At 40.2% G+C, this 23,133-nt stretch overlaps 2 protein-coding genes across 4 annotated transcripts in view; both read left to right on the top strand.

The window, feature by feature from the left end:
* abl2 (c-abl oncogene 2, non-receptor tyrosine kinase) overlaps positions 1-5,547 on the top strand; it is a 35,603-nt gene extending 30,056 nt beyond the window's left edge. For both annotated transcript variants that reach the window (XM_041791027.1, XM_041791028.1), the window contains exon 11: positions 1,435-5,547. In XM_041791027.1, the coding sequence (XP_041646961.1) occupies positions 1,435-3,254 (1,820 nt within the window). In that variant the 3' untranslated portion in view covers positions 3,255-5,547. The remainder of the gene's footprint in view (positions 1-1,434) is intronic.
* Positions 5,548-8,705: 3,158 nt separating this feature from the next.
* osbpl9 (oxysterol binding protein-like 9) overlaps positions 8,706-23,133 on the top strand; it is a 52,448-nt gene continuing 38,020 nt past the window's right edge. For both annotated transcript variants that reach the window (XM_041790653.1, XM_041790654.1), the window contains exons 1-3: positions 8,706-8,824; positions 12,707-12,757; positions 16,746-16,824. In XM_041790653.1, coding sequence (XP_041646587.1) covers positions 8,714-8,824; positions 12,707-12,757; positions 16,746-16,824 — 241 coding nt within the window. In that variant the 5' untranslated portion in view covers positions 8,706-8,713. The remainder of the gene's footprint in view (positions 8,825-12,706; positions 12,758-16,745; positions 16,825-23,133) is intronic.

The raw sequence follows: 23,133 nt of genomic DNA on the forward strand, positions 1-23,133 counted from the left end.
TCAGGAGGTAAGCTGGAGGTCGCTGATGCACAGAGCACGCTGCAGCGCCGCAGAGCCCGCCGTCTGAAGAGGAGAGCTGTCATTTTCCTTCCCAACTGACCACTGCTGCTGTCAACATCTGTTTGTTCTTGTCTGCTGCTAACTCGAGGCCTGAAACTTTAACCATGTCTGTTCAAGCAAGACATCTGTCCTTTCATCCATGTCAATAAAAACTCTCTAAAAGAATAAAGCGACAACACTAGTTCTGTGCACTTTATTGAAACAATTTAACACTTCAATATTTCTTTATCCCATCTATAATCTTAAACATCTCTTAGATATATTTATACCATAAATAAATATGCACAATGTCACTTTTAATGATCAGTTTTACCTTTGCTCCTTGTCTTAATCACCTAAATGTTAACTACATGTTATCTTTGAAACACTTTTAGCTTGTCTGATGTCTTGAATTAATTTAAATTCCTTATCCCAATCACTTGGTAACACTTTATGTATGTGTTTTCTATACACACTATTAAATTTACATATCATTGTCTGTTGTTTGTCTTGTCTAAGTTATTGCCTATTTATTGGATGTATATAAAGAATTAAAAAAACTGTGTTTTGTTTGTTTACTTGATTTTAGAGACCACAGTCTGTCCCTGTCCTTGTCTTGTCCTGCCATCTTTTTTTGTCTTTGACTTCACTGTGTTCCACATCTTGTACTTTTTTGGCCCATGAACAATAGAAATGAGTAATTAAGCACACACTCATGTACTTAGAAACCATATAAAAGTATGACATACACATGCAGCATTTTGCATAATGTCAAAAGGCACAAAACAGCGATTGTTTAAATCAAAGTCTGGATATTCAATGATATGAAACCTCAGATTTTGTTCTTTCTACTTTATGTTCATAAAATGTGTAAATTTGAGTTGTTTCTTGCCAACTTGTGCTTTATACTGTAAAGATGTAAAGGTCAAACCAAACAAATGTGTTTCCCTCATAGAGCAACTGCCTTCCTATCATAAAGGATTGAACGTTTCTGGCAAGTGTTAACAAGTTTGCCAGGGCATTTCTCATCACATCCTTTGCAAGGACATCTTGTTATAAATTAAAATAATATTAAAATAATATTAAACGCAGATGACTGACATGTCTTAAAACTTTCCATCTTCTCCTCAAAAATGCATTTTCATTACTCAGGAGAGTTTTCTGGGGAGGCAAGAGAAGCTTTTACACAGAAAGAGAATATTCAACCTTAATACAACAGTATGCAGCTGTCCAGAATGACTGACATAAATGTATACACTCATTGACAGCTGTGTTCTTAGCTACCCCATTCTCATGAGTTATTAAGCAACCTTTTAACAAAGATGGATGTATTTCTGCTGACTTCAGCCCAGCTGTATCTCAAAGTCCTAATACAGTCCTCTCTTCTCCTCCTAGGCTGGGCGTCTACATTATTAGGCGGGGAGGGTCGATCAGGCAGCTCCCCGGCACTGCCCAGGAAACAACAGCCGCGAGACAAGTCCCCCGCCTGCCTTTTAGAAGATTCGCAAGATATGGGCACGTTTACACGAGACCGCAAGACTGGCTTTTTTAGCTCCTTCATAAAGAAGAAGTCTTCCTCTTCTTCCTCCTCTCCTTCCTCTCAGCTCCAACAGAACCTCCCAACGCCACCAAAGAGGAGCAGTTCTTTCCGTGAGATGGAGACACAGCCTCATAAAAAATACGAGCCTACTGCTGATTTCAGTGCTCCACTTCCTCTGCCCCAGTCGGACAGTCTCGGTGGCTTCTCTGCTTCTCCCTCTCACTCTCACGGAGAACCCACCCAGGGTCAGTCACGCTGCTGTGGGGCTGCTTTTGGACAGAAACCCTCAGGTGGGGGGATTGGGTCACAGGTGTCTACCGGCAGCAGTTGGAGTGGGTTGGCTGGTTTTTTCACACCTAGACTTATCAAAAAGACCCTGGGGCTACGGACAGGAAAGACAGCCTCTTCAGAGGAGGGTGGAAGTATAGCTGGAGGGCCTAAACCCTTCCCTAGGTCCAATTCTACCTCCTCTATGTCAGCCGGGCTGCCAGATCTGGAGCGCATGGCCCTGACGTTACCCAGAAACCGCAGTGCTAAACCCCCTTTGGAGAGGACTGCCTCCACAACCTCCCAGCCAGAGAATGGAGCCGCACGACCCTCAGAAACTCTCCTGAGGAGGATGGATGAGGGCACCGCACAGATCAGGGAAAGGCCCAAAGCCAAGCTGCTACCCCGAGGCACTGCTGCTGGGGTGAGGGCACCAGGGGTCGGGGGGGAGGTGGGGGAAACGGACAGTCTGTCTCGGGTCAGGGAGGCCAGAGAGGAGGGCGGGGTAGGTTTAGACAGGCAGCAGAGTTGGCCTTCTCCCTCTAAGTCTTCTAGTTCGAGTGCTTCTTCAGCAGGTGCACCCACTCACAACCACAAAGTTCCAGTCCTGATCTCCCCCACGCTGAAGCACAGCCCGGCTGATGTGCACCTTGTTGGGTTAGACTCTCAGGGGAACCGTTTCAAACTGCTGTCAGAGCACCAGGCAGAACGGGACAGGCCTCGGCTTGTGAAACCCAAATGTGCTCCCCCTCCCCCTCCCACACTACGCAGCCTGCAGCACTCCTACAGCGGGGATGGGGAGGAGCAGGTAGGAGGAGCTCCTGTGGAAGTAAACGGAGACACATTAAAAGCTCACAGGTCAGGACGGACATCAGGAGGAGCAACAACGGGAAGACCATCAGTGCCACCACCACAAGTGCCTCCCGTGTCTTCCTCCTCCTTTTCCCCGTCCTCCACCAACTCCACCAACACGACTCCAACCAAAATGGCCAACGGAGCCACCACCACTGCCTCCTCCACACACACAGCAGCTTCCAAAGTGGCCCTGCGGAGAACCAGGCAGCAGGCGGAGCGTGTGCCCCTGGAGCGAGTCAGCCGCGAGGCCCTGCTGGAGTGTGCCGAGTGCCTGAGCTGCGCCCTCCATGCCAGCTCTGAGAGCCCTGCCAGCAGCCAGGTGCTGGATGCCGGCCACCAGCTGCTCGACTACTGCTCAGGTTATGTGGACTGCATCCCTCAAATGAGGAACAAATTTGCCTTCCGGGAGGCGGTGGGAAAGCTGGAGCTCAGCCTGCAGGAACTGAGGGCCTCCTCCTCAGGCGGTGGGGGGCTGAGCAGTGTGGGACCCAACACTGTACTGGACAACCTGCACAGCTGTATTAAAGAGATTAGTGATGTGGTGCAGAGGTAGCCACTGTGACACTCAATGTCACCTCCAACTACCCGATAGATTGCTTTTATTCCCTTTTTTATGTTTCAGGTTATCGACTGCTTTTCGGGGGACAACACGAGACAAATTTCTTAAGTACCTCAGAGAAATCACTACAAAATGTAATCATTTCATTGTTTACAAACAGCCATTTCATAAATGCCAGTGTGGACACTAATTTTGCTCTGACCTGTACATACTGAGAAATGTTTTTACCAAACTAAATGTGGTTTGAGTCACCATGAAAAGCTTAGACCCTCATCTCTACCTGGCCTGTTTTTAATGAATGTTGAGTGTAACAGATGTGCGCAGCCAGCCAGGAGAGTTGGAAGTGTCTGAGCTCATTCTGCTCATTTGTCAGTCTGTCACATACTTAAATATGGTCTCAGATTTACTCGAAATACTAAACTGCTTTCACTAAATCCCAGCAGTGTTTGAAGTTTAAGTTGAGTGTACTTTGTTTGAAAGTGTATCACTAAAATTCTGGAGAACTGAGTGACCATAAGCCATTCTGAAGCCACTGTAATGTATAAATGGTTGGAAACAACATCTGGATTCAGTATCAAGGTTATAGGGTCTCAATTTAATACTTTAATTTTGTGCAGATGTTTTTTTCATTTAGTAGGTCGCATATGACAGCATTGTCAGGTAAATGGACAAAATTATGAATCTGGCCAAACTGCTTGTGCAGCTACAGATTTCAGGCTAATTTTTGAGAATATTCTTTAGAACCTTGGTTCTCAACTGGTAGGTCGGGACCCACGCAAAGAAGGGAAGAAAACATTTGGCAAAAAGGCTATGATTTATTTCGAAGGCCAGGTCTCCATCTTTTTGTTCCATGAGATTATTTTTTTTTTGCTCGGTCTCAAGTTCAAGCTGCCCTTTTTTCATTGAAACGTCTGGTCATGATTGAAAAATAAAAAAAAAAAAAAGAAAGAAAAAAGAAAAAACTGGCCACGTTTTGCTATTAAGAAGGGCCCTGTTGCTAAGCCAGTTGAGAACCACTGCTTTAGAAGAAAAACAACGCTTTAGACACTGACATTCCCACATGTCCACCCAAGGTGAGACTGTTAAAAAAAGAACTGAAGGGATCATTTACATAATTTAGATTTGCGTGCTTTTGAAAAGCGTGTAAATACGCTCACCTGAGCATTAAGTTTAATAGCACCAAATACATGTTTATCAAAGCAGTTTTATTCCCCACAAAGTAAATCGATTATGGGTGTTTCTTAATATATGCACATATTTCCTCGCTTAAGTTGCATAACTGATGTTCACAACTTAACATAGAGCCACATAAATGGGGGGAAATCCCCTTCAGTCCCTAAGGCATTTCCATTAATGTCCAGTCGTCCTTGCACACACTACATTTCTTTATATTTCATGGAGCAGAACAGAGTTAGGGAAGGGGAGAGCACAGGTAGCTCATGAGCAGGTGAACTGGGACAGTATTTCTATAAGTGTCCTTCTGAGTATGGACAGTGCTGGATTCCCTGTAGCCTTTTCATGGCCTCAGTGCCTCAAACATTTCAATGTATGAACACTGCGTATGAAAAGCAGAGACCTACTCTACATGAATCACACAGTACCAATCTCTCAACAAACAAACTGCAGTATGTCTTCAGCACATGAGCAATTTGTACATTATTTGATTCTAAGAAAAATGCTTTTTAGAATGTCTATGTATGAACTTGAATTTTAAATTATTCCTGTTTTTTTTATTAAAAGCACAGACCTATTTTGAAAGAAAAGTTATGTAAATATTTGATTTATTTCATATCCAGGAAACAAAAGATTTTATGTGTTGCTTTTAGCATTAAGAGCAATGTTTTTGACTGAAGAGATGTATTACAAGACTGAGGCTCATCCACCCAGATCTGAATATCTGCTTAATGAATGTATTTTTCTTCTGTTCTGTATCCAGTCGAATGTTCATCTGCATGACTCTTTAATATCTAAAGGTGCCATTTATTTTTATTAGATTACTTTTATGGGCCCATACTTCTTATTCTCCTCACATAACGTCCAGACACAGCTTCTCTCTTTGTTTGAGCACAAGCAAAACTGTGTACAAAGACACAAATCATAGATTATCTTTATTTTCCTCACATCTAAATGTACACTGGATAAGGCCTCAGACACATTGCTTCTTTGACACATGTAATGACACATGATAAATGTATTCTGTAAACACTGCAGGTCCGTAACATTTTCAAAATGCCTGTTAATGACACTTGATTGATTGCCAAGTAAACTTTGTCTTTGGTGAGTTTTATATCAGCCTTTCATGTTATTGTGTGCCGGTATAATTGTCCAGTTTCTTGCCAAACAGAATCCTTTTGAGACACACTGATGATGATTTTCTGTTCACTGTGAGTTTCAAATAACACCGACTGAAAATGCCATCATGCTTTTTTTGTAATACTTGGTGCCTTTTTGTGAAGAAATAATTTATGTACAAAACACTTTCACTGCAAAATTTCACAAGTTCATCATCACTGCAGTCATATTTTCTTTCTTTGCCATAAAATGTTTATCATCACATCACTACAGCTGTCATTTGGAGGTTCATGGTCAGATGCAAACTTGAAACCAAAAGGTGCACTTTGTCAAGCAAGATTGTGTTATTTTGTAAACAAAGGCCATACTACATGTAAGAGGCCAATGCTGCCATTGGTTGACCTGAAAGTGTTTCCTCAATCACATACAAATCTGCTGCACTAAACAGAAGCTGCTCTGTTATCTTTTTTTTCAGTCACATCAGAACATTTTTCTAAAAAGGTTTATCTATAAATGCCTAGCACCGGTCTGGCCTCTTTGTCTGATAGGTTGAAGTGCATATCTGTGCAGCAGGTTTCCCAAAAAGCCTTATGAAATAGCAAAAGAAGTAGTGTCACCTCAGACTCAAACACATTTCCTGTCTGTCCCTTTTTTTCTAAAAAATATACATGTCAACTGTCAATGAATGATTTAGTGGCAATGTTGTTAACCACAAATCTATCAGATCTGATAATTAATATTGAAACTGACCACAAATTTCTGCTCATTCTCATTCTCAGTCTTCTGCATTGTCTGTATGTTGCGTGCATTAATCTTGCATATCTTTGTTTTTTCTCCCTGTTTTGGAGAACTGCTCTGAAGAATCGTGTGTACACAATATGATACCAAAGGCCACTTCTTCAGTTGTATGAGTGCAATGTAAAACCAACACATACAGCAATGGAATATGTGAATCTAAACAGGGAAGAAACATGGTAGAGATGTTAACATTAACTTTTTTATTGTACAAAACATATATTTTGTGTTTTTTGTTTAATTTTGTTTTTTATTTAAAGTTCACGTTATATTACTGTGAAGTTTTGCTTATCAGTGTTAAGCCTATTGTAAATAATAAAGATATTGATGAGTACTTTTTTGGTTTTTGGCTGTATATTTCAACATGTAAACTGTCAAATTTACTATTATTAACAAAACATTTTTTAATCTAATCTAAAATTGTTGTATTCTTCAGTTACATAAATCCAGCATGTTTACAAATTTAAACTCAGTAAACTTTATGTTAACACCCCTTACAAGACAGATGTCCTGTACTGAATTACAGTGTTTTTCATTATGTATCAGACATCTACTACCTTAAAAGTAATACTGAAATCAGATGACAACAGCAATCTGAATATTAAAGGGCTATTTCTAGGATATTTGCCTTAGACAGACAACACTTCACACGCATTCTTATGCCAAGCTTCTTCAGCAAGCGTTGTGGGTAAACAGTGCTGATGGTGGTGCTACAGTGACCATCAGGGTTTCATACTTCACTTTTAATTTTAGTTTACACAATTAAAAAAAGGATGATATACAGTGCAGTAAGAGGCAGAAAACTCAGAGCCTGTTTAAAGCCTCCACCTAAATAATGTTATCATTATTTTAAAGTACTTTATAAGTCCAGTTATAAAGTACCACTTTAAATTTCAGTATTTTTCTAGATTTTTTTTCTGAAGTTTTAATGTATGCTATCCTAATCTTTCACTGTGACTGGCTACATAGGTGTAGGAAAACTGATACATTGTATGACCTTTGGGTAGCTGCTTATAACTATGGTTAACTGAAATCCAGTACCTCGTTATTAAGCTCCATAAAAACAACTACACTTTGCTATACAGCAGTATTAATGGAGCTCAATGAAAGTTCAAGCAGGAAGACTTTCTACTCATGTATTAGTCACCACTCTTTCACAACTCTTCCTTCTTCATTTCTTTCTTTTTTCCGCTCTGGTGATCAGCTGATAATGGGAGCTCACTCTCTTAAGTACTCAACTAATCAGATTCTGCCACGATATTTTGACCAATCATCATGCATCTGTCATATTTAATATTTCTGTTCTCTTTTTCACAGTCAGCCTGTCATTTCACTGTGGATGCTGCAACCCTCCTCCACTCCAGCCACCTCCATTCTGTTTAGCATCCAGCCCAGATCCTCACTGGTCTTCTGCTCATCTCATCCTGCATCCCTCATCAACACCATCACCAGTGTCTAGATTCCATAGGGGGTATCCTGGTGGCTCTTGATCCACTGACTCCAGCCTTAGTCCACTCCTTGTAAAGCTCCCCTAAGTTCTGGTATCTGCTTCTTTTGTCAATCCTCTGAAGGTTGCACCCACCCCTGTTGCTTGCACACTTTTTCTTAGCACACTTTTCCCTTCTAGTCAACTTTCGATGAGCATGCTGCTTGATACAGCCTATGAGAAAAGCTTGCCCTTTCAGCAATGAAGCTTTACCCTCCTTTGGTGTGTGTGCAGTGAACCACAGTGAAAGAATGAAGCTTTGCAAATAGGACATTTCCACAATATTTTAGTATTTACAGTGTAGATTTTTGATTTTCTTGAGCTGTAAGCCATAATCATCAACATTAACACAAAATGGAATATATGGAATATTCACTTTGTATGAGATAAATCTATAAAATATGAAAATTTAACTTTATGATTAAAAAAGAAATTTTTTTCCATGATGATTTTCAATTTTATGAAACCCACCTACACAAGACCATGTCAGCAAGCAGTATGGCTCTGTCCACAGGGGGTGCCAAAATCAAACAAAGTCAAAGTTCCTGACAGGAGCTTTAATAAATAACTTACATGAAATTCTGCTTCACTTATCTTGACCTCTAGACTAGAATAATTTCCTGCAGTTATCCTTTTTAACTTCTTTTTGCACCAAGAATCATAGTTTGTATTTACAATTTATGATGAAAATATCAAAAAAGGTGAGTCCTACCTCTTAACCCAATAAGAGGCCCCTGGTCTGAATAGTTCCCCCAATAAATAAATAAATAAGTGAAAGATGGCTCAGGCATCTCTGATATGGGGTGCCTCAGCAGCATCCCTCTCGTGACGCCTTCCCTCACCTTATCCGACTCCTCCCCTGCCGGAGCGTATTGTAAAGATGGCGTCCATCATGGAGGGACCGCTTAGCAAGTGGACAAACGTTATGAAAGGTTGGCAGTACCGCTGGTTCGTGTTGGACTACAATGCTGGTTTACTGTCGTACTACACGGTACGTACATTTCAGCGGTACCTAAATGAAAACCTTTCCTTGTTAAGTGGTTGTACTGTAGAATTGTTCACTGGTTGTCAAATCAAAGTGGGATAAAGGCCTTGTGTTTGTCAGGAGTTGGGAGTCTCAGCTGGCACAAAAAGGCGAGTCTCCGGGATGACAGACTCTGACGTTAACCAATAGAAACGCTTCTTTGATGCCAACTGACGAATCAAATCACGTTACATTTGCTACACTTCCGCTAATGCAGTTAGCTAGCCTGCGAAGCTAAATCCTTAAAAACAGACTCCCGAACACGTTGTAGTGCATACTTTAAAGTATGAGGTGTGAGGGAGTAAGATTTATTAATGGTGTTAGGATAACATTTGCCTCTGGTAGTTGTTACGAGTCCGGCAATAGCTGGTTTGTCAGCTGAAATAGCTGGCAAGGCACCGCGGTAGGAAACGGTGGCTCCCCTTTAATTTTTATGGGGCTCCAAAAGTGCTAAAATCAATGTTTCTGCGTTTATTCGACACACAGCTTCATCTGTTCAAGTATTAATAATACCTCCAGTCAGTGGCGGACTCGAGATGTTGGAGGGTTAGGGGCAAAAATGATAAAAAGGGCACCTGCTGTATGTGGTGTGGCATCAGTGCACAAATAGTTGTCATATATTTATAGTGGAGCTTCTGGTCATCTTTATTCTGTCATTATAATGCTACACCGCTATAATAAAACCGAATAAGTGTTGTTAAGTATTTCTTTCACATAGGTACACAATTGAGGAAGTCAGTGGAAAATGAGCTTTATACCGAGGAGTGTAGTCAGGGTACTGGAATTTGAGAAGTCATGTCCATGTTCTTCCCCACATCTGGTCCTGAACTTGGTCTTGATCAGCTTCACTTTGGAGAGTGACAGTTCTACTGAAGCAGCTGTCACTATAGTATACAGCATTGTAAAGTGTTTGGTCTGGGTACGTAAGGGCACTTTCAACGATTTGTCCAGTGATAGGGCACCCTGGAGTGCACTTTATCATATTTGAAGGGCGCATCCAAAAGGGCACCTTTTCTTGTGGCACTGGGGGTGTGTAAAGCCAGGCATACACTGTGCGATTTTGGGCTGTCCCAGATGAAGGATGACCAGTCATGGCTCCCTCCCTTGCGACCAACGGTAGTCTGGGATAAAATTCTGACAGCATCAGAATTTTTGGATGACCATCTCACAGTGTGACTGCTGCTACAACCTACATCGACTAACCAACCAATAGGAATGCAGCAAGAAATAACATAACGATAAACGGGACACTGGTGCCAACAAACAAACAAGTTGAAATTAGAATGGAGGCAATGCCAAAAAAGCAGAAGTTTGTGGGATTCCAATAAGAAAGAAAATCTTGATCTTAGATGTTTTTCTAAGAATATGAATGCTAAAATTACAATGCCTTTGTTGTTGCTTTGATTTATAATTTACTACCGCACTGGCGGTGTAGATGGATGATGTATAGTAATTTTTTGCATATCGGTGTGCGTCATGCATGTGATCCTGCGGCGTTTGTGAGTTTGGAGTTATCATCATACAGTGTGCACACATTAAACTTGATTTTAAATGAGATTCATGTTACATAGCTAGGCTTTTCAGACCAGGAGGGGTCTGTACCGGTTTCGGTTTTGAACTGGCAGACGTGTTTAGACCTTACAAAATGATTGCTTCAGAACCTGAAAAGCTGGTTCTCAGCTGGAACCAAAAAAGACTTGGTTCTTCCTCTTCAACCATGACATCATCAGTGGGCTTGTCATAGTCTAGGTTGTGAAGACGAGGAGAGGATGGAGAACAAAAGGGTCTGCGGAGACAAAATGTTTGGTTGTGATCAGGGTGTCAACCGAATTCCAGGTGAAGCTGGAGCATAGAACAAGAAAGAGCAAAATATATACCAAATAATTAATAAACTCAAACCATCTGAGCTATGGGGGAGGAACATCCACCCACTTTGGTTCCGCTTAAACTGGTGTGAATACAGGCAGGTTCGCCAGGAAGCATCAAGGTTCTAAGACTCCAGAACGGAGCCAGAACTGTGTCTGTCTGAAATCACTAGGAGTGGCATACCAGAAACTTTTGAGATTGTTGAAAGTCTGTAGGAGGCTTAAGGCATAACAACATAGTCAAACAACACATAACCAAGACAAAGGCAAACAACACACATTGAAACTATGCATGAAAATGATTGAAAGTACAATAAAAAGTCAGAAGACAGAATATGTATGTTAAAGATGTATTTTTGGCCCTCTGGGAACCCCATATACATCTTCACGATTTCACCTGCAATCAAGTCACTGCACTGTAATAATTTTGGTACACTAATGCTGAGCGTAAACAAGACACGAAGCTGTCAGTGCTATAGGTAGAAAATGGTAAAGATGACTAAGATTGGTCACGAGTTTAGTTTGAGAACACTGGTTATGAGCAGCATGCAGGTAAAAGTTGTAAAACTTTGTTGACTAGGTTGCCAGAACAAACTTAAAAACTAAAGTTTCTGACAAAAGTTTTTACTTTTGGTTAAGTTTAAGAGAAAAAAATTTTCAAATTTCCAATCTCAATTTTTCAAAAACCTGATTTATTGATTACGCCAATTTATTGCCTAGCCCTACAGTAAGAAACGCTCATTGACATTCAGGGGTTCCAGAGCAGAAAATCATCGGCCACAAATCAACAACCTGATGCATCTTCTAACCTTCTACTGTAGAGACCAGCACCCACACATTTTCCAGAAAAACACACTTTCCTGGATTGAGATTCCATGCTGCAGGAGCAGCGTTCCTGGAACTCCCTTTCCAAACAGCTTCCAGCACTTTCCCATAAAATTAAAATTACAGAAGTATGAGGGCAGAAGGTTAAATAAGAGCATGCCATGAACGCCAGCCAACTTTGTATAAAGGTAAATTGTTGGATAAATCACAGCTGGTTCAGATGTTATACATCAGCTTTTCATATCAGAGTAGACTAAATGTTTAGGAAAACACTCAGGCGTGAATGTAATATGTAAAATATCAAGACACTTAGTATGCTGCTGCTCAGATGGTGCCCTCCTATTAAGATATATGGAATCAAGCAACATTTTGAATTGCATGATTTAACAGCAGAATGGAATATCTTTGAAGTTTAGTCTGTTGATCAAACAATGCAATGTGAAAATGTGTTTTTTTAAATTTTTTTCCAATTTATCATAAAGGAAATAGAAACTTTTGTCTGTGTTGACAGAATAGTTAATAAAGAGATGTTTGGCAACATCATTGATTATATAGAAAATAGTAAGTTAAAGTCCTCATATGATGTTCAACAAGATTGTGTTTTTACAATGATGTTCTGTTATAAAGAACACATTCAGACACATCCTCTGCTTTCATCATATAGTTAGATACATGAAACATTCAAACATGCATACATAAATTATTGATCCTGAAAAAAAAATCTATTCCATTTACACAAACTTATCCTCATATCATAATAATCCAAACCTTACAGCTTTTCTCAGTCATATGATTATTAAAATCACAGCTATATTCAAAAACCAAACACAAGTTTTGGCTCTTAATTAGGGCAGACTCTTGGGCCATAGCTGGATGAAATTGCCTGCAGGTAAAAATAGCCATACAGCCTACAGGACAACCTGACTGTGAAATTTATACACTGTTTTTAACACACTGTCATTTGGACTGTAAAGTTCTCTCCAAATGGTTTTATAAAATGCCTTGAGCTTTTTGGCCTCTTCAAGGCTTTTCACATGACAGAAATTTTATCATGTCATGGTTCTAAAAGCACACGTGCTGCTGTGACTCATTATGTTTTTTCTACCAGATAAAGTACGACTTACCAACACAAACCCCTAATTTTTTGTGTTGTTTTCAGTCAAAGGACAAGATGATGCGAGGATCCAGAAGAGGCTGTGTGCGACTCAAGGTAAAATTTTCATCATTGTTAAATCAAATGCATCACCTGCATGTGAAGCTGAGTTTGGTCGCCTGCTTTTTACAGCTGTTTAGAAATGTCTTTGTAAATCCAGGGCACTTTTTTTTTTTGTCTGGACTTGCTGTCTGAAACATCTTTCATAGGTTTGCTTTCTCAGTGTGGTCTCTATGAACTTTCTAAGGCCCATGCTCTGTATACATAGTAATGTGAGTATAAATAAATTCTTAAGGCTTAGATTTTGGCATTAGTGTTGTGCAGCAATATCTTCCCACATTTTTAATGCTCTTTGTAGGGTGGTATGGGTGTATTAGTCCACTAGATGGCAGCAGTTGCACTTCTATAGTATTTCTTTCACTTCAATGGAGGAGAGGAAAGGAAGCCTCATAATCCTGATAGGGTACTCAGACAGACCCAGAGTGTTTGGACTGACTGAAGGGGCTCTTATTTCTGTAAAAAAAATCAGTTGATTTTTTTTTTTTTTGTATTTTTTCAAAGAGAAACCATCAGGAAGGCAGGCAGAGGAAGTAGAGTTAATATGAACCATTTGTCTGTCTGTCTGTACTGAGACAGTTTTGAAGTAAGATAAGTCAAACCAAGCTCTGATTCCTCCGTTGGATCATCACTGCTCTTTTGTCTATTTTTATGCTTTAGTCACTCATATTTAGTATCTGTACATTAACTTGTCAAATGACTGAGCTTAAAGTCATGAGAGTAAATTTTTCCCTGACTTTCTTAATCATACCAGTGATGTGAAAGTTATATCAATGCAACCACACCTGTTAAAGGTCAAAAGGTTTTGCACATTGGAAAGTGGCTGTATGTGACACTTAGGGGAGGAGGTGTTTCCTGAAATGACCTAAAAGAGGATCCAGTATAAGGTAGTCATGTGTTTAAGGTTTCAGTTTGGGCTGGGACGATGTGAAAACATGAAGTGTGATACATCAGTCTGCATCACAGAGCTGGAAACTAAATCTCTCTGTACCAGGAATATTATTGTTCATTTAAAACTAGCAAAAAAATGTAAAAACAACAATCAACTGAAACTCAAACAAAAACGAGCGTCTATCAAAAAAGGAGAGAAAGCTAGCTGAAACTGAACCTTTAGCTAATGTTTAGACTTCTTTTAAATAAAGGGCATTATCTCTGTTTCTGAAGCATAAATAGCTTACCGAACCCCTGGTCTGGATGGGTTTTATGTTGGTTATGTCCATAGCAGTGAGACAGAGCAAGCCCTGCTGGTCCAGCAGGATTCAGCACATTGTGCTGTTTCTGTATGAAAGCCTCCTGTCTTTCCTTCTTTAATGTTTGTACAGTTGTGAAATCAGACATGACTCTTAGCAGACGTACTGTCCATTACTGTTAGTTGGAAATAAAGTATCTTTCTGGTAAAACATAACCCAATTTTATCCAATCCTGTTTTTAAAAAACAAAAACATTTCTTTGATAAGATGCTATCTGCTCAAAGTTTCAGTTACACATAAAATACTTATCAGTAATCATCTCTGTTGCTGTTAAACAGGGCATGTGTAGTCTTGTTGGATCAACAGTGCAGCAGTAACCTAATGTAATGTGTAATGTTCCACTGCTTGTTTTATTGAGCACTGCAGCACATCCATGGTCTATATAAAGTCAAATGATTTAAACTGTTTAGAAGAAGATTAAACCCTTGTAATTTTTTTTAAAGTCTCTCAATGGAAAAAACATCCAGTCCATCAGTTTTTGGTGAGTGTATGAAAGAAACATTAACTTTACAAAAATATGAGTTTATGTTTTATAGTAAAAAAAAAAAAGTAACTAATAATGTAAAAGCAACAATCATGAGGAACTCTAATGTGGCACAAAGAAAGCAGAGCACTATGTCAGCATTAAAGCTGCTGACTGGTTTCAGTCCATCAAGGTGAGAGATCAAGGCAGGATAATATCTCCCTCTACTTCACTGGCATTATTACTATATCAATAATTCAGAGGAAATTAATATTATCCCATTACAAAGTGAGATGAGGCGAGACACATCGCAGTGATTTCAAAGTTTAAAACTATGAACTCAGATCAGATCATGTGTTTCAAAAAAGTGCAATATATATGTCTATGTAAACAGAATGTGTTAATTTATCACTTAACCTAGAGTAATCCGAAACAAGGATTGTTTAGTTCATCTTACTCCTTCCACAAACAAAAAAACACTTATGTGTATTTACGGTGATAACACTTATGTACAGGTTCCAATTTACTACCTACATTTATAAGAGTTGTTTTTATGTATTCCTTCTCTTTTTAGACCTTGATTTTCAAGAAACAGTAGAACTGCTTTTATTTCTTTGATACTGTCTGTCTCTTTCTTAAAAGATATTTTGATATTGGTACATTTGCAATATCATTAGTTTAGGATTTTTTAAAGCCTTGGTGGGAAAGAAAGAAATGCAAAGCAGTTTGAATCATTGCATTAATGTTGACACTGAGTAAAAACCAGATTATTAGATGTCAGTTTCTATAATGGTTGATAGTATTGAATAATCAGAAATGACTTAATGGAGCTTATACCAGCGCTTATTGGGTGAGAGGTGGGGTACAGTCATTCTCAGGGCTAAAAGTAAAAAGTATTTAATTTAATGTTTACTTTAAGTACTGAGTACTGAGTACCCTACTGAGGCTTTGTAGAGTAAAATATGATATTGCCTTATTGACAATAACTAGGTCATAGATCTCCATCCAGCTTGTTCAGGTAAAGTCACACCTCTATAATAAAGTAAAATACACAGGAAAATTGACAGGATTAATTAAACTCATAGTTTAACACCATAACTCAGTGGATAACTTCACTCATGTTGCAAATGTGTCGCATCAAAAACAACAATCCACCAAAAACAGGACGTAAAGAACCCCAGCAGGGATCACTGAGCAAGATCAACATCCAAACACAAAGGCATCTAAACACTCTGCCCAAGGGTATGAGGGGGAACTCTGCCCACACATCCCCCAGGATTGGATATTGCAGTGGGCAGAGCTTAGATCAGTTGATTCTGCATAGAGTTGAACTAACACTTGTGGGTCTTGAGTCCCCCCAAAAAACTACTCAATTAAACTAACCTGGGAATTTAATTAGTTACTTTCCACCTCTGATTATTTGTTACTCCGTTTCCCTTGAAAAGGTGTAAATGAGGGTTGTTTTCAAGAGATTTTAAGAAATTAACATGTTAACAAAGGAAAAGGAGATAAATCAGTGGTGATGTTGAAAAAATAACTGTATGTTCTTTTGTCTGTGAGAATAGTAAAATAAAATGAATATGTCCCCTGAAAGCCTCTGTACATTATAGACTTCTTGTCAGGTTTTTCCAGGCACATTCTGAAAAGATCTATGTGACCCACTTTTGGGTTGAGCCCACCTGTTGAGAACCACAGCAATATTGCACATCCCTACTGAGAGTCTAAAATTGGATTTGACTCAAATAAGTCTTTGTTTTCTATACATTTCTGGCTCCTGTGCTCCAGAATCTGTAGTGTAGTTTGACATATTTCAGCCAGCTTCTATAGCTGTTTTTATTATCCTCAGGTTTGCTGTATGAGTCACACACCCTGTTTTGTGTTGCTAGGAGCTAATGTCCCAACTAGCTATCAGGCCATGTCTCTGCTGTTCTTTTCCTCCTGCTGGCTGCTTGCAGGCTGCAGGTCCCTGGTGTCTGTTTCTCTCCACCCTTCACTGCCTCTCTCCTCCTCTTCTGTCCCAAATCCCTCCTCCTCCGCCTCCTTCACAACCTCTTCCTCCCCTCCCTTTCTCACTCCCATGTTCCAAAAGATTGCTCTCTTATATGTGAGACACAGATTGAATGTGTGAAAGACCTGATTAGGTTATCGGAGACTTCATGGGTTAAGTAGAGGATAGAGAGAGCAGAAACATGTGCAGGGCATGGGGATAGAAATGGAAAGTGGAGTATGACGTGTCTCCCTCCCTCTCTCTTCTTCTCATCTTCTGTTTGCCCAGGGAGCTGTGATCGGCATTGATGACGAGGATGACAGCACATTCACCATCACTGTGGACCAGAAGACTTTTCATTTCCAAGGTAAGCTCTAATTAAGTCATCTTCATTCACCCTATTCCCCACGTTGCAGTCACCGGCTTTCTTTCTCTGCAATCCACCCCTGCTGTTCATCTGCTCCCTCTCTCCCTCTCTCGCTTTCTCTCTCACCCCTCTTTCCCTCCCCACCTTTTAAAGACTTGGATTGGTCTGCTCTAATGCCAGGAAACGCATGCACGCAGGCAGACACACAATGTCAAAGCGTGTGCTTTGCATCAGAGCTTTTTCTCCCTTCCTGCGTAGCTCTGCAAAGTTGGACCGACACATTTTTTTTCTGTAGATAAATGCGATTTGTTCCACTGCACACCACACAGATTCCTCTTGAACGGAAAGAGCGAGTAAGCCTTTTTCCCCTCTTCTCTCAGTCCACCAGTCTGTGGCTGAGGAGGAAGATTGCTGCCTGTGTGTCTCCGTAGTCGAGCCACTGGGATTAATGAGGGAATACTGCTGAGTTGGAAGCTGAGCTCAGGTCTCTGCCGCTCTTCGACCTTCGCTACATCACTACAGCTGCTGCTCGCTTTCTACAACCGTTCATTGGGACAGGATTGGCTCCCATCTACAGCATCGTCCCCCCTCCCATCTCTCGTTTTTGACAGGGAGCTGCCCAGTCCAGTACACCGCAGGCACCTTTTTTTACGCTATAACACCACCAGGTCTTGAACTAACCTCCTCCACTTCTCCTTCATCTCTAGCCTTCCATCTGTTTGTTTGTTTGTTTGTTTGTTTGTTTGTTTGCTTGTTTGAATCCACCCACCTCTCACTCCCCCCTTTACCAGCACCCCATTCCTTCACTTCTTTTCTTGAGGGTCACCAGCCACAATTCATGGGCTCCGCGCCCCTCTCACCTCCTCCATGCCCTCTCCCATGTCTGTTTTCCGAAGCTGTATGCTGTGGTTCTACAAACGGAAGGGTAAGGAGAAAACCGTGCACGTCTCGTGGTCTGCATGCATGCCAGTCCAGTGGTGAAAAGGATCGAGAAGGCGGCGTTTTGTTTTCTTTTTTTCTGGCATGTGCAATCAGGGTGGAGCAGTTTGTTCTGTAGAGCTCAGAGGGTATATATGGGCGAGTTATCGTGGTTCAAGGACAGTTCAGAATAAAGTCATGTGAGCTGTCGGCTTATAGGAAGGAGAGAAGGGTGTATCCTTAATCAGACAAATGTTTTTTAGAGATTAAATGTGTCATTTAGAAACGGATATGTGTTGTTAGTGGTGTTTGTCCTGGCATTTACTGGTTTGTCATTAAAGTTTTCTTTCTTTCATGGTTGTAATAACTGTTCAGCATTAATTTGGAGAGGATTTTAATTGAAAAACAGCTTCTATATATGTCTTGCTCCTCATTTAATCTGGGGCTTTCTGTATCACAGTTAACCTTTGGCGTTAGCTGTCATGCCGTGATGTGTTTGACGTGCATTTATAGATTTTACTCATAGAAGCTTTCTTGTTATAATACTAATGTGCAACATGAAAATGTAACACTTTAACAATCACAGTGCTCAGGTTAAACCCCTAAGAACAATAACTTAAGGCTTCAAATCTTGATGACTTGCTCAAATTAAATGTCAATTTGATTCTCTCTTAAAAAGATAAATACATTTTGATTCTACATTATCTAGTATATTTTAGTTTAAAAACATAATGGAGCAATGGCCATATGCCTACACAACTTTAAGATTAAATTTGACATAAAAAAAACAAACAAAAATGGTTTTTTGTGCAGACATTTCCAGGTGAATTTCAAAATGTCAGTTTAGTGACTCTGAATTGGACATCTGGAAACCAGATGACTGATATCAAGTCTGAATGTTTTTAATAACAAATACAAGTAAAAATGTGGTCAAAGAAATAATCAACCAAAAAAGTTATATTTGATGAAATATCTGAATAATATTTATGTTAAAATATTTGGTAAAATAGCAGTTACCAAAATTACTTAGTTCTAAAAAAAAAAGTCATAAAAGGACATAATTCACACAAACGTTTCAGTTTGTTTACATTTTATTTCTAACTTTGATGGCACTCAGTAGGTTGATTGAGTGAAGCGTTGATATAGCCCTGCCTCTTCTGCAGGTACATGGCAAAAACATCAGTTAATTCAACTACCATAGTGTTGAATTTAACACTTTTTCTGAGTTAATGTAATTCCCACGAAGTCTGACTTAAATTTGCGATATAATTATTGACACATTTCAATACACTTTTCATACTTAGATTGCCACCTTTGTTGAACACCTATGGTAAGATATCTGAAAATCAGTACACCACCCTTTACTGCAAACCACCCCTTGCCACAGGTGGGAAGAGACTTACTCAGTGGATAACTTCACTCATGGTGCAGGAGTGTCTAACATGAAAAACAAAAATAATACAGTAATAACTGCACAGCAGGCAACATCTAAATACATCTAAAAACATCTAAAGCACTTTGCCCAAGGACATGATGGGAGAACTCAGCCAGAAAGTGTTGAAATGGCACTTGGCAGAGTTTAGATCAATTGACTTGCTACAGAGTTGGACTAACACTGATGATTAACACTGTCCAGTAACTCCAACACTGAGAGCCATTTCACTCAGTGTTTACACTGTTTATCACTGAGATTTTAACACTCCAGTTTTTGCTGTGAATAGTGTGCACATACGCACCTGTCAGTGGAGTTGTTTTGGTGGCAGTGACTACACTTCGACCTCTCATACATGCTGTCACCTCAATCCATGATGGAGAGAGATGGAGAGAGGCACTCTGAAAATACAACCGCTGGCCAAAAGTGTGCTAAAACAACTCTGAGTAAACCTGCTGATAGCCAGTGAAGCCCTTGATTGTTCACTGACAATACTCAGCCAAAACAGGCCAAAGGATCATATGGGTGCGCTTGTTTTGCATCTACCAGACACAGAGAAGGTGAACTTTGGTGAATACACCGCCCCTGTCAGATGTAAGAAAAACCAAACACACAGTATGTTGCATCAGAGAAAGTCAACATTTTTATAGTGTTTAATTGAAATGGCAAGCGTGCTTTTGGGAGTAAATGAGGTAAAGAGTTGTTAGTTTTTTGCTGGACCCTTACCTTTATCTGATACCTTGATTGCCAGGATTTGTTCTGATTTTTGGACTACTTTTTCATGGATAATGCAGGCAGTTCACACTGTGAGTCTTTAGATTCTCCTCTGACAGTGTATAACTTGATGAAGTTTACTTGATATTTGATATTAAAGTCTGCCTCTATTTGGAAAACTAGGGGAAGTGACGTAATGGGGGACGGGGATGAGGGCAAACTGAAGGGTAAAGCGCAACAATTTTAGATTTTATTGAAAAACTTTACATATTTATGAATTTTTCATGGCAACAGTTTTGAACACCCAAGAGGTCCTCTGAGAATTATCATGGACAATTGGAGCAACGCTGTGGCATGCAAATCAACACAGACAAACTCACTGCCAATTAAAGTTATAAGATACCAACTTGAACTTTTTCTACATCTGAAAACAACAGATGAGCAGAAGATTTTGAAACATTTATTTGGCTTGAACTTTGACTCTATGTATGGCAGTATAAACTTTAAACTTTAGATTAGAACACAACATAAATTGAAAAAGACGTGTCAGAATCATGATGGTCTTCTTTAATGTTGGTAAACAAAAATATTGATTCCAAGCATTTATGCCTAATTGCAGCATGACATTTACTCATTTTGGTGAAGCTAACTCTGCAGTTCCTTTCATCTTTGTGACCCTGTTATCATCTTTCGTTAAGAGGAAACAAAGAAGTCTCTCCATAAGACTCATCCACTCCCCAGAGTACCCGTAGGATCTCATTACCGTCTCATTTTTCACTATAACTGGAGGAATGGTCAGAAAACCATCACAGAGTGTGCTGAACCAGAGCTCGCAGACACATCAGCTGGCTTGGATGTCTAGTGATGCACAGGATGTTGTGCAGGAGGAGATTTCTCTGGTGCTGTATAACGATCCAGGGACCAGCGTGTTATGCAGTCAGCCTCCCAGGATTCACATATATATTTATACTACACTGTAGGCCCGTGTGGTTTTTATATATGGACTGGTGCGTGACTCAGGTTTGGGCTGTGTTTGGACGATAAAGACTGACAGAGTGAAACCAAGTTTTCAGTATCAATACTCCTCCTGATACACTGGAGATTATCACAGTGTCTTAAATGTGGTGGTACAAAACTTTGTATTTTTTTTTAGAGTTAAGGTCAACCCAGCTCACAGGTTGAATTTTAGTTCATACCCAGGCACTCTGTTAGCCTGGAGTGCAGCTCTGTGCTGTCCTTCTATTTAGAGGAGCATTCATTATTCATCAGCCCCTCTCCCCCGGCGGTGCATCAGAGTTGCCGGAGAGCCCTTTTTGCTTCCCATTTTCCTCTTTCCCCCTATTTCACTTGCCTCCTCTTATATACTGTAGTTATCAGTCTCCTTCCTTTCCATCAGGTCACACTGACTGCCCAGATCATCAGTCAACAAAAAGAAGACCCAGCTCATGCTTCCTGCACTGTCTCAGGGGTCCCACATCCTCTCTGAATCACCTGTACTGTCTGTCCTCATCCTTTTTTGAATGTCCTACCTCAGTTATCATTTTTAAGACTAGTAGTGCAAAAGTGTAGAGTCAGCACAGATCACACATGGCTGATTTTACATTTCTAGCATGCATTTAGAGAATAGATTTTTCTCCTGTCAGAACAGCACAAATTCTCTCATCTCTGATTATATTCATACTTAAACTGTGCATTCCTTCACACCTCCTATGTGTAGATACATAGTATTATATGAACAGGTTTTAGCCCTGAGCCCCACAGCCTCCTGCACTCCTCTCAAAGGAGAATGAAGTGAAACATTTCATCAGCTTTTCTTCAGACGACAGGCAGGAAGCGACAGAAGAGGGGAGGGATGAATAATTCACAGAGGAGGAGCAGCATCACAGGGAGGGGCAGCTGAGAATTGTAAAGGGAAACCTTTGCAAGTATGTTTACACCAACATACTCAAGAGGGGATGATCATTGGGTTTAATACACACCACTTTTTTGCTGAAAGATTAGAACTCTACTTTTTTCTGTTTGTCCTGATGTTTTTATCTGTCTGATTGTTGTACATGCGGCTTATAGAGTCTCAATATGTCTTTTTATATCTACAATGGCATTTTCTGCAGTCTAGATGATGACACTTTCAAATCTTCAATTCATACTCTGAATTATCAATGTTGTTTTGTTAACAACTTGCAAGTTGTAACTCGGTAAGAGACATATCTGTTGGTACATATAATAGGGCAACAGTGGAGCCTGCCATAGGAACATCTGAATAACTTTATTAGAATTAGGATGCCCAAAAAACAACATCAGGTTTTGAGTAGAGGTCGACTGATTTTCCAGGGCTGATACCAATACCAATTATTTGTCACTCATGAGGCCGATAACTGATATGTGGAACTGAAACGTGTTTATTAAGATGTACAAAATGTACTTAATGTGGCAAAAGTAAAACTGCATGATAAAAACTAGAGAAGCACTCAGAGAGCTCAGACCTCCTCCATTAGCCCTATCTCCCAATGGTGAAGGATCCTTTAAAAAATTCCTGGATCCATGTGCCACCCACCGCGCATTCGCCGATTACTTCCTTCCTGGTGGGGTGGTACCATGGTGAGGCCAAACATTAGCTTCACTACGGGTGCCAACAGATGCACCCATGGTCTCACCGGATGACTGGAAGTCATGACAGGGGGTGAATATTCCTCTTTTCCTCCCAGCATCGTGAATATTCTTGCTAGAATTCACTGTCTTTCTCTCCGTTACGCCTCGACTCGTCTCCTCGACCAGGCGTGCGTCTTTCAAACTCTATAAACTCCAAAACTTTGAATAGAAACACACCCAAAAACCGCTGCTGGGACTGAAGTTACTCATGTCTGCCATCTCCTAGTGTACAGCGCAGACCTCTGCCATTAGCCCTATCTCCCAATAGTAAAGAATCCTTAAAAAAAATCCCTGAATCCAGACGGTGATCCGGATCACTCCCAAAATCTAATCAGTTCTCCCTTATGCCATTTCTGACATTTCCTGAAAATTTCATCAAAATCCATCCACAACTTTTTGAGTTATGTTGCTAACTAACTAACTAACTAACTAACAAACAAACAAACCCACTCGATCACATAACCTCCTTGGCAGAGGTAAAAATGAAGGAAAATGAACAATTTAGCCCTAACTCTGTCAGTATGTGGAACACAGTAACAGCAGCAAAACAGGAAGAAATTCCACACAATTACTGAATCAGTGGCACCCAGGCCTCA

Source organism: Cheilinus undulatus, linkage group 7 (assembly GCF_018320785.1).
Source record: "Cheilinus undulatus linkage group 7, ASM1832078v1, whole genome shotgun sequence".
NCBI lineage: Eukaryota > Metazoa > Chordata > Actinopteri > Labriformes > Labridae > Cheilinus > Cheilinus undulatus.